The sequence below is a fragment of the Pseudopodoces humilis genome, chromosome 33, assembly GCF_049639895.1.
Source record: "Pseudopodoces humilis isolate 2021_Gansu_Grassland_sample_001 chromosome 33, ASM4963989v1, whole genome shotgun sequence".
Classification (NCBI taxonomy): Eukaryota; Metazoa; Chordata; class Aves; order Passeriformes; family Paridae; genus Pseudopodoces; species Pseudopodoces humilis.
In genome coordinates, this window is record NC_142232.1 from 509550 (window position 1) to 526306 (window position 16757).

The 16757-nt window shown below is 51.8% G+C and overlaps 1 protein-coding gene and 1 pseudogene across 1 annotated transcript; one reads left to right on the forward strand and one right to left on the reverse strand.

Annotated features, from left to right (window-relative positions):
• Nucleotides 1-16757, reverse strand: part of LOC148182306 (uncharacterized) — a 702689-nt pseudogene that overhangs the window by 410348 nt on the left and 275584 nt on the right.
• On the forward strand, nt 14472-16742 carry LOC148182316 (maestro heat-like repeat-containing protein family member 6). The gene is made up of 7 exons (XM_088068943.1): nt 14472-14609; nt 14842-15018; nt 15151-15306; nt 15458-15559; nt 15886-15988; nt 16269-16329; nt 16641-16742. Exons 1-6 carry the CDS (start codon nt 14607-14609, stop codon nt 16325-16327), a joined length of 600 nt encoding a protein of 199 aa, XP_087925069.1. The 5' UTR covers nt 14472-14606; the 3' UTR covers nt 16328-16329; nt 16641-16742.

Consider the following 16757-nt stretch of genomic DNA (forward strand, 5'->3'; position numbering starts at 1 on the left):
ACAGGATACAGAATGACAATGGGAATTGTTGACTTTAAATCCTCGAGAACTTTTTGCCCCTGCTTCAGGGGCTGTGTGGGCAGAGAAAAGGGGGTGACACCGGGCTTGGGGGCCCTGAGGAGAGCACACACGCTCTGTGGGAGAGAAGACACCACCCCCGGGACCCCCCCTCACCTTCCTGCACAGGCAGAAGCCGAGCCCCAGTGCCAGGAAGACGAAGCCCAACACGGAGACTCCAATCCCCCTCAGCATCTTGCTGTGGGCAGTCTTTGACAGCATCCCTGGGGGTCTGCAGAGGTCAGGACCCCCAAAACGTGTCACAGACCTCCCAAGCCTCTCCAAGCACCCTCCCAGTCTCCCCCAGCCCACCCAAGACCCTCTGAAACCTCCTTTGGAGTCACTGATTCTAAAAAATCAGGTATTTTAGAAAAATTAGAGATCTTAGCTAGAGATAGGCCTTGCTGGAACTAGTTAGAGTTAATGATTAAGTGAGAAGCAGGATCTGAGATAATGAATCTCGGACTTAGGTAAAAAATTACTTTTCATTGTATGTTTGTTCAGCTGTGCTTATAATGAGAAAAGAGAAACTGATAAACGGGTTCAGGAAGATCACAGACCTTACATCTGGAAACCCATTTAAAAGTCACAAGGGAGGAAATTGGAGTTGTACCAAAAGTCATTTGTAATGTCAACCATTGTAAAGGTAGAAAGGTGAGAGTGAGGAAGAGCAGTTTTCCTTCATCTCTTGGTTACTCCTCCTTGCCAAAACAACCCCCTCCTCAAATTAGGGAGCCCACCACGCAGCATAATGACTTTTTGAACTCATTACCGTGAATTTTAATCCGAAGTGGGGAATGGGAGCTGTTAGCATTATGCATATCTATTAGTATTAATATGTGATAGTATTTTGGATATTCAAGACTTTTGTAAATAAATAGACACTGGAACCTTTTGTCAACTTGCAGTGCATATTAAGGGGTGACTCCCACACTCACCCAGTGCTGTGATTAAACATCCACTTTGTAACTTTAAACTGTTGGAGAGGTTTTTTGTCCATTAACAGATTGATGTTGATACCAGATCAACATCGCTATTTTGGTAAATCACTGCCAGTCTCTTCCCAGCCTCCCCAGGACCCACCAGAGCCCCTCCTGTTCCTCTCAGGATCCCACAGCCCCCTCCCAATTTCCAACCACTGCTCCAGGACCCCCAGACCCTCTCCCAGTCCCTTCCCAGCCTCACCAGGACTCATCAAGACTCTTCCCAGTCTCTTCCCAGCACAACCAACCTCATCCCAATCCCTGCTTTCCAATCCCCAATCTCCTGCCAGCTCCTCCAGACTCACTCAAATCCCTCCCAGGGACACCCAGCAGCCCCAAACTCCCTCCCAGGGTCCACCAGGACCCCCAGAACCTCATCCCACCCTCTCCAACATCCTCTAATCCTTTTCTCAGCCATTTTTGACCCCCAAATCCCTCTCCCAGTTTAAACCAGGCTATCTCAAGCTCCCTCCCAGTTCCTCCCAGCACACCCCAATCCCCCTCTGGGCCCCCCCAGTGCCTCCCCCGCTGCCCCCGGCGCTGTGGGGGCCGGGCCGTGCCCCAGTGCCGGCTCAGGGGGTGCTCCAGGCTGACGTGCTCCACCTGGCAGCTGGAGCTGAGCCCGCATTGCCGGGGGCGGTTTCCAGCAGCACCAGGAGCTGCTGGCTCCAGTCCCCGCTGGGGAGCACGGCAGTGGCCAGCACGTGGCCCGAGAGCTGCTGCTGGCCCTGGGAGCAGCTCAGCTGGATGTGGGCAGGGGAGAAATCCATCAGGGAGCAGAGCAGGCGGCCGGGGCCGGGCTGGGAGCTGGAGGGCACCAGCGAGATGGACATGATGGGGGTCATAGTAAAAGGTTCTAAAATCTTAGAAAATTTGGAGACTTAGCAAGAAAGTTAAGTTTGCCAAGCCCTGGGAAAAGTAGGCCCTGGGAAATGTTAGACCTTGTGCTCGCTAAAGATCAGTTCAATCTGCACCTGTGTAATCAGTATATGATAAATGACACAATTGTTAGATGTGATTAGATATAATTATTGTTTAAAGAACACGAGGAACAATGTTAGGGGGCTGAGGGAGATCACGAGAAATCCATGCTTGGATAAAAACAATGCTTACAATAGAAAAATATAAGTTTAATAATTAATATGTAAGTTATATAAGGATAGAGTATAAAAATATGTTCAACTCAAAACCAGGTTGGGTCAGATTTGGGTCTGTGTACCCCTGACACCCAGAGCTCTTCAATAAAGCACCTGCATATAATCATTCCGTGGCTATGTGTGTTCCTGAACACTAATATTTTGGCACCCGAGATGGAATGTTGTGAGTGCTGCTGAGCGAGCTCACGACCCGATCACGCTCCAACCGGCACCGAGGGATTCTCGGGGAGCCCATCCGGCTGTGACCGTCTCCACTGCTCACAACGTCCCCGGGAGAGAAAGGTAAGGTGCTTTACTTTGGTTTGGGTGCCTGCCAGTTAGACACAGCGAAAGCCGCGTGTGGTTGGGCTAAAGGAATTCCTGTCGGTATTGCCCAGGCACCGTCTGTCAGACGACTGCGAAAGCGTCGCAGGTTCGGCATTTGGTGTATTGTAGTTGTAACATGGAGCAGGGTTTTGGGCTGCAATGCTCCCATAACGGGTACTTCTCCTTTGGGGTGCTTATTAGCACATTGGAAACAAGGTAACTTTGGGGAAGAATTACATAAGACTAAGTTAATTTCAGTGAGATCTCCCACAGAAAAAGACCCCAGCGACCCTGTCACGTCCGTTGGTAGCTATAACCCCCTCTTCTCTCTCTGTTTTCTCTCTCTCTCTCTCTCTCTCTCTCTCAAGATAACCCTTGTTGGCACTAAAATAAAGGTACATTATTGTTGCTGTGATTTAAACTGAAATCCCTTTGTGTCCTTTTCTGCACTCCGAGATCAAACAAACCTCTCACGAGTCCCACTCACGTTATTGAATCGTGACATTTAAACTGGAGTCACGGACAGGATTTCTGACAGACAGAAGGGGCTGCAGGTTTGTTGTGCCGTCTGTATTAGGGGAAGGACGTCTCGCTCCAGCCGCACCCAGCCCGACACTCCCAAAAGAGTGAGCGGTGTCTCGAAAGCAAGGGGGGCGACTCGGATTTCCCACAAACTGCACACGCCGAGGTGAAAAGCACCCCACACTCACTTGAGGGCTCTGTCTGCAGAATTTCACAAAAGATCCCTTAGTGCAAAAGGGCGGGAATGTTTTTGTTCTTGTGTGTATGAATTTTGACTGCTTGGTGTAGCAAAGAGACAACCAGAATTTTAAAGTGAAGGAGTGCCTCCCAAGCAGATTTGGTCTTTTCACCCATACAGGGAAGCAAAAAGTTGTGTGTGTGTGTATAATTTAAGTTTATACATCCCTGTAGTGCTTTTTCCCCTTGTAAAATGACTGAAAACAGCAGTGCAGAAGTTAAAGCTGCATTTTATGCATGTTATCCTCTGTTAGCAAAACACAATGTCAGACCTTCTCCAAGAGGGAAAAGTTGGTGCTTAATAATTGGTTTAATTTGGAAAATGTGATTGACAGAGTATGTTCTTTACAACATGAAACAAAATTTAAACTGGGCAAAAATAAAACTATACTCTGCTCAGATTTGGGAGCTTGTCTTACAGCAGCTATAGAAACTCGCTGTAAGTAAAGAAGGGAGGAAAAAACTACAATAGACTCCCTCCAAAACCTAGTTAAAACTTTGCAAAAACAATTGGATGAAGAAAGAAGTAAGATCAATCTGTTGCGAGCAGCCCTCCATAATAAAATTCAAAAAATGCTGACTTGCTAAAAGAAACAAGAGAGGGAAACCCCTCTCATTAATCAAATTTACCCTCAAAAAGAGCTAACTTGGATAAAATTGTGGGGAACACTGCTGTCCTAGTTTGAAACCTCTAATTAAAACAGAATATAATTATATCAATGATAAAAATCTTGATCTGCACATAAAGACTAAAAAGAAAAAAAAGAAAAAAAAATATAAAAGAAAAAAAAAAGAAAAAATGGAGAGAATGGGCGCCTCTCTCACAAGTCAGAATACGTATTCCCAGTGTCTCTCACTGGAGGTGATCAAATTTGGTTGAGAGAACGGGAATCCAGTGGGCACTGGGGACATGAAGTCTTCTTAACAGCAGGAGACACACGGTAACCCATGGTCCCTAACTCAGCACACAGCTTATTGGGCAGAGGGGCTTAACCCCTTGGAAAGGGGGGACCCTATAGCTATAGTGAGTACCCCAAGCCAACTACTGAAAACATTCACAAAGCTGCCTGCTTGCAAATGATACACAAAAGAAAATTAATTGCTGGCTATGAATCACCAATGTTGTTACCTGTGAAAACTGAAATTATGACCCCTTTCATTCAAGGCCTTCCAGAATCACTTAAACCTACAGCAATTTTCCTCCAAAGCCATAGCAGCTATAACCCCTGTGGATAGACTAGACAGATTTCTTGGGAACCCGACTGCTCAACCTGGTTCCACTGGTCCTGGGTTTACTCCCTTCACCACCCCCTCTCAGCCGACAGGTTCACAATTGCGTTCTCCTGCTAGGAACCATAAAATTTGGACACGGAGCAAAGTTGCAAAAGAGCTGATTAATTACAGTAGCAATTATGGACCTGTAAAAATCCCAGAAGAAAAATCAGAGAAAGCAAAGGCTGTTAGATGCATTGGTTCTCTTAAGGAAAACCCAGAAAAGAGAAAACAAACCTCTAACTGCTAGTATTGGTGGTCACTAGAGATAAAGAAAGGGGTCCCCAGAAACATAAAGGATGGCTTATCACTTAAAAGTTGAGTAAAGCAGTTTCTAACTGGCACTGTCCCAAGTTCATTGTATCCAATGCCCCATTGTATAACCCAGCACACCTCCACAGGCTCTGGGCTGTGAGCCAAAGCAGTCTCCTTCTCAGCTTCTGGGAGTGGAGCCCAAACAGCTTTAGAATCAGGGAAACTGGTAACTCTGCCTCTCAGGGGTGAGCAGAGAGGCAGAGGTTGGTTATATTTAAAATGCTCACTAGAAATAACAAAACTGGAGACGTACTGATTATAACAATAGTGGGTCCTAAACGTGCACCTAAACTTCTGAAGTTAACACTTGAGCCCAAATTTCTGTGTTGGCCAATACAGACTAGTACAGGATTTGAGAGCAATAAATGGAATAACTAAAGATATTTACCCAGTGGTAGCTAATCCTTACACATTATTGACATCCGTAAAAGAGAAATAGAAATGGTTTACTGTAAGTGATTTAAAAGAAGCCTTTTTCTGCACACCCCTTGACAAAGAAAGTAGGAAACTGCCTTTGAGTAGGAAAATCCAGACAGTGGAAGGAAAACCCAGCTCACCTGGACACGACTCCCACAAGGATACAAGAACAGTCCAACCCTATTTGGAAGCCAGCTGGCGAAGGAGCTGGAGATTTGGACCGAGAACGGGCAAGTACCGAGAGAGCAATACCTGCTGTTACAGTATGTTGATGATATACTGACAGCTACAGAAGAGAAAACAACCTGCATAAGGGTAACAATTGAAATTTTAAGTCAGCTGGGAATGGGAGGATATAAAGTGTCTAAAGAAAAGGCACAAATTGCCCAGCAGACTGTGATTTACCTGGGATGTGAAAAAGCTGGGTACTAACCATATTCAAGCTATTTGTGCTATTCCAGAACCCCAGAACCTGCATGAGCTGTGAGTTTTCCTTGGGATGACAGAGTGGTGCCGTGGATCATGGACTATGGACTAATTGCAAAACCCCTGTGTGAAACCCAGAAGATGCAGCCGTTTACCAGGGGCAAACCACAGAAGGAGGCCTTCCTCAAACTGAAGGAGGCATTGAAAACTGCTCTGGCATTAGGATTGACTGCTTTATCCAATGATTTTCACCTGTTTGTGCATGAAAGATCACACCTAGCACTGAGAGGGCTGACCCAACCTTTGGGAAGCTGGAAAAGGCTGGTAGGCTGCTTTTCCAAACAACTTGACAACGTGAGTGCCGGATGGCCTTCATGCCTGCGGGCAGTTGCAGCCACCGTGATGCTGATACAAGAAGCCAGGAAACTCACGATGGGTAGACACATAGATGTCTATGTGCCACACATGGTGACCACTGTTTTAGAACAAAAGGGGGGCCATTGGCTATCTCCAAGCAAGATGATGAAATTCCAGGTAATCCTGACTGAGCAGGATGATGTCACACTAAAGACAACTAACCTTTTGAATCCAGCTTTGTTCCTAGGTACCACAACTGAAGAAGGCCCATTAGAGCACAACTGTGTAGAAGTAATAGAGTACACCTATTCAGCAAGAGAAGACCTGAAAGACATCCCACTGGAGCAACCAGAGCGGGAACTATTCACAGATGGAAGCAGCTTTGTGGAGAACGGGTCCAGATACGCTGGATATGTGGTAACAACAGTCAATACAGTAGTGGAGGCAAAAGCATTATCACCAAATACATCTGCCCGGAGGGCAGAACTGGTTGCTTTAACCAGAACACTAAAATTGAGTAAAGGGAAAAGGGTTAATATATGGACTGACTCAAAGTACGCTTTTGGAGTAGTACATGTACATGGAGCACTGTAGAAAGAAAGAAGACTGCTGTCTTCTCAAGGTATGCACATTAAACATCAAGATGCAATTTTGCAATTGATAAAAGAAGTACAAAACCTGAAGAAGTAGCAATTATACCATGTAAAGCACACCAATCAAGAAACTCCAAAATTTGTGAGGGAAATCAGAAAGCAGACTGGACAGCCCGACAAGCTGCTCAAGAAGTGCAAACAACAATGGCATTGATACCTTTAAAGACTAATGTATCTCAATTTAATTTGCCTCCAAAACCAAAATATTCAATAGAAGATGAGAAAATGGGACATTTGCTAAATGCACAAAAGGATTCAGAAGAGTGATATGTAACTGCACAAAGACAAATAGTGTTAACCCCCTTGATAATGAGAGAAGTTCTACAAATTAAACATAACAAATGTCATTGGGGTGCAGAGGCACTGGTAAAATTGCTAAAGCAAAATTTAATCTCGGTACGGATGCTAACAATGGCAAAATCAACTCAGTGGCTAGACACAGGCATAGCTAGGAAAGATTAGGATAGGAATAGAATCAAGATGACACTTAGCAAGAGCCCTCTACTAGAGTGAAATTTGGGTGGGCCCTAGAGTCTTTGCTCGGTCCTATAGCAAACTATCAGAAGAGAGAAATGTTGTACAAACTTACAGGTCAGGTAGATAGACTAGCAAGAGTCACCCAGGAAAGATTTAAAGAACTAAACGTACAATTACAATTTACTACTCCTGGAAGAGCATGGAGTGTGTGAGTTTTTTTAAATGGATGGATTGATCATTGCTGTGTCCACATCTCAAATGTAACTGAAGATGTAGAATATGACATCAATCAATTGCAACAAATAGAGCATGGAGCACAGGAAGGGCAAAAGGATTTGTCTACAAGTAGGTTAGGCAAAATCTTCAAAGGGTTAGGGTGGAATGTGAGTTCATGGATTAAAGCTATCATTGAGAATGTGATCATCTTACTAATTGTATTCTTAGCAATTTGGTTAGTTGACAGCATCTTCAAGGGAGAAATACAGAAGAAAATGTCCTGGAACCAGAAAATAATAAAGGCACTGACACGAGATCTACCCCCACCATCTTCTGGTTCTCCAGTTCGTGACAACATCCAGGACAACGCTTACATCAATCAAGGATTCGAAGAACATCAAGTATAAACTCAGAAACAAAGGACTGTATGAAGTAAAAACATTTGCACTTATGGTGAAGTGAAAATGCTTTCAAAGCGGGGAATGATAGTAAAAGGTCTTAAAATCTTAGAAAATTCGGGGACTTAGAAAAAAAGGTAGGTTTGGAAAGCCCTGGGAAAAGCAGGCTCTGGGAAATGTTAGGCCTTGTACTTGCTAAAGATCAGGTCAAACTGCACCTGTGTAATCAGTAGATGATAAATGATACAATTGTTAGATGTGATTAGCTATAATTATTGTTTAAAGAACATGAGGAACAATGTTAGGGGGGCTGGGGAGAATCACGAAAAATCCATGCCTGAGTAAAAACAATGCATGCAATAGAACAATGGAGGTTTAATAATTAATATGTAAGTTATATAACGATAGAGTATAAAACATGTTCAGCTCAAAACCAAGATGGGTCAGATTTGGATATGTGTATCCCTGACACCCAGAGCTCTTCAATAAAGAACCTTCATATAATCATTCCGTGACTATGTGTGTTCCTGAACGCTAACAGCTCTGTTCCTCTCTTCCAGCCCTTGAAGACATGGCACATAACATCAGCCCCGCCATCAGAAGCCTGGCAATTCAAAAACTTTGTGTCCTCCAGGCAGTAGAGAGAACTCAATATTCCATCTTTGGAAACCTGCAAGATCAGCTCCACATGGCATAGAGGACACGGTCTCATCTCTCAGGCCTTGACTGGATGCGCTGCTGGAGCTCTGCTGAGAGCTGATCGGGGAGGCTCTGTCTGCTGGGGCCACCTGAGCCAGCCAGGATTTTATTTTTCTTCAAAATTGTTCTTTCCTTATTTTTGTTTTTGTTTAGTATGTAAATATATAAATACACAGACTCCCAGGAGCTTTCTTTTGCTGCCCAAGGTCCGCAGGATATCGGGGAAGAGAGGGAAAAGGGTGCTTGTGCTCAGCAACCTGCTGGGGTGTGCAGTGGTGAAGGGAAAATGGCCAGAAGCCCCTTGGCCTTTGGTGGTTTTGCTGAAGGCACAACTCCTGTCCCAGCCAGGAAGTGCATTCTGTGTCCTCGTGCCCGTGTGGTGCTGGCTGGGTTGCTGAGGGCTCCCAGGTGCCTCTTGATCCAGCTCCTCTGGAGCTCCTGTGGGGCTGCGGCGCTGCTGCCGGGCCACGCTGGGGGAGACCCTGAGGGAACAGGGTGCTGGGAGGCCATGAAGGGATGAGGGGCTGTGGAGGCCCTGACGGGACAAGGCAGTGGGAAGGCACAAGGGGGATGTGTGAGGGAGCGGGTGGAAGGAGGCTCCGAGGGGACAGGAGGCCCCTGAGGGGCCGGGGTGGTGGGAAGACCTGAGGAACTGGGTGTCAGAGGCCATAAGCAGCCCCTGGGCAGCCGCCTGGTTCCTGACACCCAGCTGTTTTAGTAATTAAAATTACTAATATAATGTAAAAATAGATGTAGCTCTGTGACTGTTCTGGCGCTTCCCCAAAATGTCTCCCAGGCCTGCAGCAGAAGCCCTCGAGGCTGGGACACCACCCCTCCAGGAGGGTGGGGACAGCCCGAGGTGCCCAGGCTGGGCCGGCTGGGGACATGGAGGGCAGGGGGTGCTGCCAGGCCATGGCCACTGGGTGCCTGCGATAAGGGGCAGTGGGCAGAGGCAGGGCTGGCGGCCAGGCCGGGCCCTTGCGGCTGCCCAGGCCACGCTGCTGTGACCGAGGCCCCCCTGACACAGAGCTCGGGGCCCGCTGAGCTGCTGCCACCATGGGGAGGGCGGCGATGTCTCCTCCAGCAGGGCTGCCCAGTCGCTGCTGCCCAAGCGGCTCTGGAGCCCACAGAAACAGCAGCAGAGTGGGCACAGGAACAGCAGCAGCCCCAACGTCGGCACCTGCACACTGAGGCGTCCGCAGCAGCCGGCTGCCAAACAGGGGGAGGCTGTGGGCACAGCTGTCTTGGTTTGGCAAAAGGCTTCAGCAGAATTGGCCACAATGGCTTTCTCTTGACTTGCCAGCCTCACAGCAATGCTTGCCAGCTTCAGCTGCAGCCTGTGCCCGTGACTGACTTGGATGGCCGTGCCTGAGGGCGGGCTCGCCTTCCACATTCAGGTGTCCCAAGACAGCGGCCTTGGCACCATCGTGACACAGAGAGAGAGAGACTCAGGACATGAGAACACAGGAACAGCCTGTTTGGCTCATTCTTGAGTTTGCTGCTCCTGCCTAAAATAATCATCAGGAGTATATGCTGATATAAAAGTATAGCCGAACACCAAGGACTTTTTCTGTACTGTCTAGAACTAAAACCTTCTGTGACTGTTCAGAGACTCTAAAATGCAGGGTGAAAATGACAGCTTTATATGTAAGAGTCCTAAAAATTTTGACATGTGATTTTTCTAGTCAAGGATTTTAATTCCAATGTGGAAACTACAAAATATATTAAAATTTGTTTTCATTGGCAACCGCTTTGAAATGGCATCAGCACACCTACAGGTGTACTGGGGACAGTACTTGGCAATTCATGGCTTCAGATGTGGGAGATAAATATTTTGCCCGGTTTCACCTTGAAGTTGAAGTTTTCCCAGGGCTTTGATTGACTGGTCATTGCAGGTAACTTTAATAAATGCAAAAGGATGTGAAAGCACAATTTCTGGAGAATGTGCACTGGGGACAGAGAGAAAACCTTGAAAACAGTCATCAGGCTCTGGAAAACTTAAAAAAAATTAAAATTACTAATGTAAAAATTACTAATGTAAAAATAGATGTAGCTCTTTGACTGTTCAAGCAGGACTCTGTGTCTGGAGGAAATGTTTGCCTTGCATCAGCTGTAACACAGACAGACACACAGCAACTGGACCCTTGAACATCAGAGACTGGGCCAATGTTTGTCCCAGAAAAAGACAGAGAAGATCCCACTGAAACAGGACAGTGCCTCTGTACAATCTAGCCATCCCGGGAAACTCAGCAGCTGATGGTGTTTTTGTGCTACTGCAAACCCCTTCCATGAAAAACATCATTCCAGGAAGGAGCAACATCATCTGACAGATAGCAGGAGTGGCCAGCAATAGCTCCAGGAGCTCCTGCCAAGACCCCGAAGGAAGGAGCCCAGCCCCCAATGCACGGGGCTTTGGCTTTGGCCCTCTGGCACAGAAACCCCCCAGGGGCACAGGTCTCTGGGGCAGGAGAAGGGCACCAGCACTGCCAGGGCTCGGCTGGGGTGGCAGGTTTGCCTCGGTGGGGACTCTGCCACACTTGCTGATTTCAGTGCTGCCAGGCCCCTGTACAGATTCTGTGCAAGGCCCCGTGCCCTTCCTGCTGCGGCTGCGTCGGCAGCCCTGGGGGCTCCTTCTGCTGCCCTGAGCCTGCAGAGCAGGGCAGCGTTTGCTGATGGTATGAGGTGTTCCTAAAGATCCTGTCAGGCTGTCTTAGACACTTTGGGCAAGGGATTCCTTCCAACCTGGGCCACTTTGGGGGGGATGGGGGCGGAACCAGGAAGGTGGCAGGGCGTGCAAGGGCCGTTAGTGACACGGCGCAGCCTGGTAACCGTGGAATGGAACGGTGGAATGGACAAGAGCTGGCGGTGACAAGACCACACCAGAGTGCCTGGTGCATGCGACGGGACAGGACGCGCCAGAGCGGTGCTGTGAGGAGCCCCCACACAGCCCACTCGTTAGTGCCTGACCCGGAGCTTTTCTGAGGCGTAACTCCTACAGCTCACGTTGTGAGCAGACTGTGGGTCTTGGTGAGCCGGAGCTTTCCATTGACATCTCTTTAGAAGGTGCTCCCAAGGCCCGATTTTGTCATGGCGGGCAGATTCTTCAGCCTATTCAGAGTGTTCCGACGGAACAGGAACACAGACCCTGGAGCTGCCCCAGCAGAACACCCTGAAGAGCTGGAGCAGTTCCAGCAAGGGCAGGATGGTGAGTGGCAGAGCTGGGCCACAGGGCTGAAGCTGCAGCCAGCTGGGCCCCGCACCATCCCATCCCATCCCATCCCATCCCATCCCATCCCATCCCATCCCATCCCATCCCATCCCATCCCATCCCATCCCATCCCATCCCATCCCATCCCATCCCATCCCATCCCATCCCATGTGGACATTCCCAAGGGCAGGACGGAATATGGGCTGGGTCTGACCCCTGGCAGTGACCGTGCTCCATCCCCTGAGCCACCCCAGGGCTGTCCCTGCCTGGGGAGTGCAGGGCTGGGCTGTGTTCTCCGGCCTCTCCCGCAGCCCCTCAGCTCTGGCTGCTCTTTGACAGATGCAGCCATGGACGGGACACAAGAGCAGGAACCCGCCCATGGCCGCTTTCACAAAATGCTGAAGGTACCTGCAGCCATCCCCACCTGGGCTGGGCCTGCTGGCACTGCTCAGCCCAGCTCTGCACATGGAGCACTCCTTGGAACATGCCTCTCTTCCCTGTCCTTTGTTCATTCTGCACAGAGGTTCCGCCAGTTCCTGCCAATTCGGCGCAGAAAGATCAGCCCCATGGGAACTGAGGGCACAGCTGAGCCTGACTCCGGGCTGACCGAGCTCCAGGCAGAGCCTGATGTCAGCCCAGATTCAGCTGCGCCCTCACAAGACTCTGATGCTGCGGTGAGTGATGACAGGGCAAACTCTGATGTGGCACTGACTGAGGACATGGCCATTCCAAACACCAGAGAGACTCAGGGCATCACAAATACTGACACTATGCCCTCTCCCACCATGAGTCATGCACCTAATATGGATGTTTTTGAAAGGGGGGTGTTCCTTCTGACCAGCAGGTAGCCAGCCAGGGGCCAGAACTGGAGGTCTGCCACGATCGTGTGCCCCTTCAAGCCACATCCACAGGGCCCCCTCAGCTTTTGAGGCCAGCACAGTGTGGCAGGAAGGGAAGCACTTCTTGGGAGAAGCTGGGGAAGTTGCTGCCTTGGACAGCGCTCCAAGTCTTTCCCATTCCTACTCTAGGTGCCAGCTATTGTACGGAGCATTCACCAGCGTCTTATGTGCTCCGTTACGGTGGATGCCAGGCTGCCCACTAACATCGTGAGGCTGGCTGAAGAACACCCGGACGATGTGGTGCTGACCCTCCTGCGCTGTGCCCCATCGTGTGACAGGTATGGGGCCCACGTGCCTTGAGAGCTCAGGGCTCAGCGGCCTTTAGGGCCCATCGCCCTGCACAGCCTGTCCAATGGGCTCTGCCCAACAGGCAGAGAGGTCCAGGAGCCTCGGGCCCCTCTGTTTCCTGAGGCTGCTGCCAATGCTCCCTCCCTGCCCCTCAGGGCACTGGGGCTTTGTCACCTGGGACCCCACAGCTACACAGGGCATGGCTCTGTGACTGAGACACCCCTGACACAGAGCTCTGATCCCACAGAGCTGCTGCAGTGATGTGGCAAACCATAGCCTCATCAGGACCAGCAATGGAGAAGGTGCTGCCAACTCTGCTCCATGTGATGGAGAACTGGCCACTTTGCAGCATCTGCACCTCTGATGAGGACAACACGGACGTTTTTGCTCTGGCTGTGAGTTTCTGGAACTGGCCTTGACTGTCCCCTAGGTCGCTTCTCCAGCAGCTCTTCATCCTCTCCTTGCCTCAGGCTGGGCTGAAACCTGGGCTAGGGGCAGGCTCAGGGGGCACCGGGCCCGCTGTTCCCCCTGCATCTCCCCTCGGGCCGTGCCCCATGGATGCCTCGGCACTGAGCGCTGTCTTGGTGTGCTTCTTTTGCAGGCAACTCTGGTGCTCTGGGTGATTATGCAAGTGCCTCAGAGCCATGAGGCGATGATGCATTATTCCGACTCTCTCTTTGCGGCTCTGCTGTTGCACGTTTTCACCACCACCACACAGCTGATGCCAGCAGAAGTTGATAACTTCTGGAGAGCATGCCAGCAGGAACACCACCTTCCCAAAAAACCCAACAGGTGCCAGTCCTCCTGTCCTTCCCATGCCCTTGTGGCTGACACCAATGCACCCAATGTGACCTGGCCTTTGCTCTGCACACAGGTTTGCAGTGCAGGCCATGAAGGCTCTGCTCTGCTTTCTGCACTATGACAATGAGTTGATGGCCATGGAGCGCAAGTGTGGCTGGGAAACGCTGCTCCGTGCCGACACCCAGCACTATGCCGTGGGTCTGTTGGCCAGGTGAGACCCCTTCTCGCCACTGCCTCTGAAATGTGTGCCCTGTGCCCAGGGTGCCCTACCACAGTCCCTGTGGTCCTGGCCAGAGGGCTTTGCCATTGAGGGATGGCTGAGCAGACTGGAGAAGTCTGAGAGGAGGGTGCCCAGAAGGAGCCCCATGGTCCCAAAACACCCACAGTCCCTCCAGGGATGCTGGGGAAAGGCCAGATCTCTGTGAGTCATCCCTGGGAGAGGTTTGCCCCCTCTACCCCCCACCTCAGTGTCTTGGTGCCATTTCCCCCCATCCAGGGTGATGCGCCGTGACTTGACGCCCTTGTGTTGCCATGTGGCACACCAATTTGTCCGGAGGCTCATCAGGGAGGAGGCACGTTGGGACCTGTCCTCCCTGGCATTCCTTGTGGAGGTGAGCCCGATGGCCAGCACTACCTCGCTGAGCTGCCTGCCAGCCCTGTCCCCTTGCATAGCCACAGCTGCCTGGGACGGTGCCCGCGCCCTGTGCTGCTGTCTGGGCCCAGCCCTGCATGGTTCCAGGCTCCTGCCAGCCGGCTCCCCTGTCACTGCCCTGTGCCTTTCAGGTCCTGGATTGCCTAAACTTGAGTGACTGTGGGTACTGTGTCCTTGAGATCGCATCAAGGCAGCTGCAGAGCGAGTGCAGGCAGAGGCGTCGCCTGGCGCTCAGAGGCCTCGTGGTGCTCAGCAAGGAACCCTCGATGGTGAGAACGGGGCAGCGGCTGAAGCTGTGCTGGGCAAAGCAGCCCCTTGGGCTGGCTGGGCTTCAGGAGCTGAGGCAGCTGCTCCCAGCTCTCCTGCCTCACCTGCCTGAGTGCTTTGGGACAGGCCTTTGGCCTCTGGGCCCAGCAGCAGCAGGGTGGGGTTGCAGTGCCAGGGCGGTCTTGGCGCTGCAGCCGTTCAGGGCTTCCCAGCACAGCCTTGTGTTCCACACAGGCCAGACCAATACGCAGCCTGTGTCGAAGCTTCCTGCAGCTGCTGAGTGACACAGACGGAGAAGTGGTCAGCATGTCTCTGTCTGTGTTCACGAATATGCTCAAGAGAAAACATCTTCGTTTATCAAGGACTGCTGCCCCCAAGCTTGCTGAGCCACTTGTGCTTCTCTTTGACCATGTAAGGCTCTGTGCCCCGGCCACGGGCACTGGCTACTGCCCACACAAACTTTGGCCCTGTGGATTTTCAGGCCTTTGCCCAGGTGGGCTGGAGAAGTTGGCACTGAGATCTTTTCCTCCTTCTTTCCTCCAGGACAAAAGCCACGTGCAGGTGCTCTCCATTCACCTCTTCTGCAAGGCCATGAACCTGGTAGTGGAAGAGGGAAAAAAGGCAATGGAGGGAATTGTGAAGCAGAGCCTGCTCCCACTCATTTTGCACTGCCACGATGAGAACCTGCGCGTGGCTGATGTGAGGTTTTGTGTGATGCTGGTGGATCTCTGGGAGGGGGCTCGGCTGCTTCCTGCCCTGCTGCCTCCCAGGCTGCAGCTTCCTCCTGGCCTTGGCACAGGGATGCAACTCCTGTGCCCTGGGCAGCAATGGCATCTCTGCATCTCTCCAGGCCTCTCGGGAAACCCTGCACTGTGCTGCCAGGTTCTTAAAGAACACAGAGCTCCTGTGTGTGCTGCCAACAGAGGATCAGTCGAAGATCGCCGAATGTGTGGTAAAGGACGGCCTGGAAACCCCAGCCTCAGCCTGGAGAAGCTCCCTGTCCCCTGTGCTCAGTGTGTGGGGCTGGCAGCTGTGGCCCAGTGCTGCACCCAGGGGAGCCAGCCTGTGCCCCACACGCTGCTCCCTTCCCCGGGCCACACGGGTTCCTCTCCAGGCTCCTGTGGCCCCGAGCCGGGTGCCGATGGAGCCCCAGCCCAGTGGGGCTGCGGGCCGGGCCTCAGGGCTGGGAAGGGAACGGGAGGCCGGGGCTGGCCGCAGGCAGCGCCCGGCCGAGGGGCAGAGCCCGCGCCAACCCTTCCCTCCTGCCGCTCTCTGCAGCTGGCACAGGACGAGAGCCGAGCGGCCGAGCACCTGAGCCGGGCCCTGCCATATCTGGACAGCCCACAGGAGTCCCTGCGAGAGGCGGCCGTCAGCTTCATCGGTGAGCCACGAGCCCGGGCTGCCTCCCCGCCCCGCCGCAGCTCGGCCCCAGCCCCGGCTGCTGCCCCGGCAGCGGCACCCGGGCCCGGCGCCCTGGAGCCCCGGCTGCCCTCGGGGCTGCTGCTGCCGGCCTCTGGCAGCCGTGCCCTTGGGCTGAGTCAGGATGCGGCAAGGGCCCGGGCTGAGCCCTGCCGGGGCGGGAGGCCGTGTGGCCACAGGGCTGGCAGCGCCGCTGGCAGGGAGCTGTGCCGCCGGGGCCCTGACAGGCTCTGTGTTCCCAGGGACGGTCGGGATGTTCATGAACAAGGGCGCACAAGGAAGAGCTGCAGACCCTCAGTGAGGGTGAGTGAGAGCAGCGGGCTGGCACTGGGGGCTGGCGGGGGGCACTTGCAATGCCTGGGCAGGGAGCTGCAATCCCGGGCCCAGCTGCAGAGTGCTTCGTTCCCTGTCTGGGTGAGGGCGGTGTGGGCAGAGAGCTGAGAGATTTCAGGGACATGGGTGGGAGTTGTGGCCAGCACCTTCTGGCTGATCCTGTTGTCTGGTCCTCTCTTGTGGCCATTGCAAGAGCCAGGTGCAATGTCCTTGGGAGGAATGTCTCCTAGGATCCCTGCAGATGCATGCCCTGGCCGTGCCTCTCCTCCTCTCTCTTCCAGCCACTGAAGCCCCAAGGAAAGACACCACTCCATCCCACAGCAACCAGAATATCCAAGCTGTTTGCCAGTGAACAAGTGTCCCAAAAACAGCAGCAGGAGACAGGGAAGAGGACACCA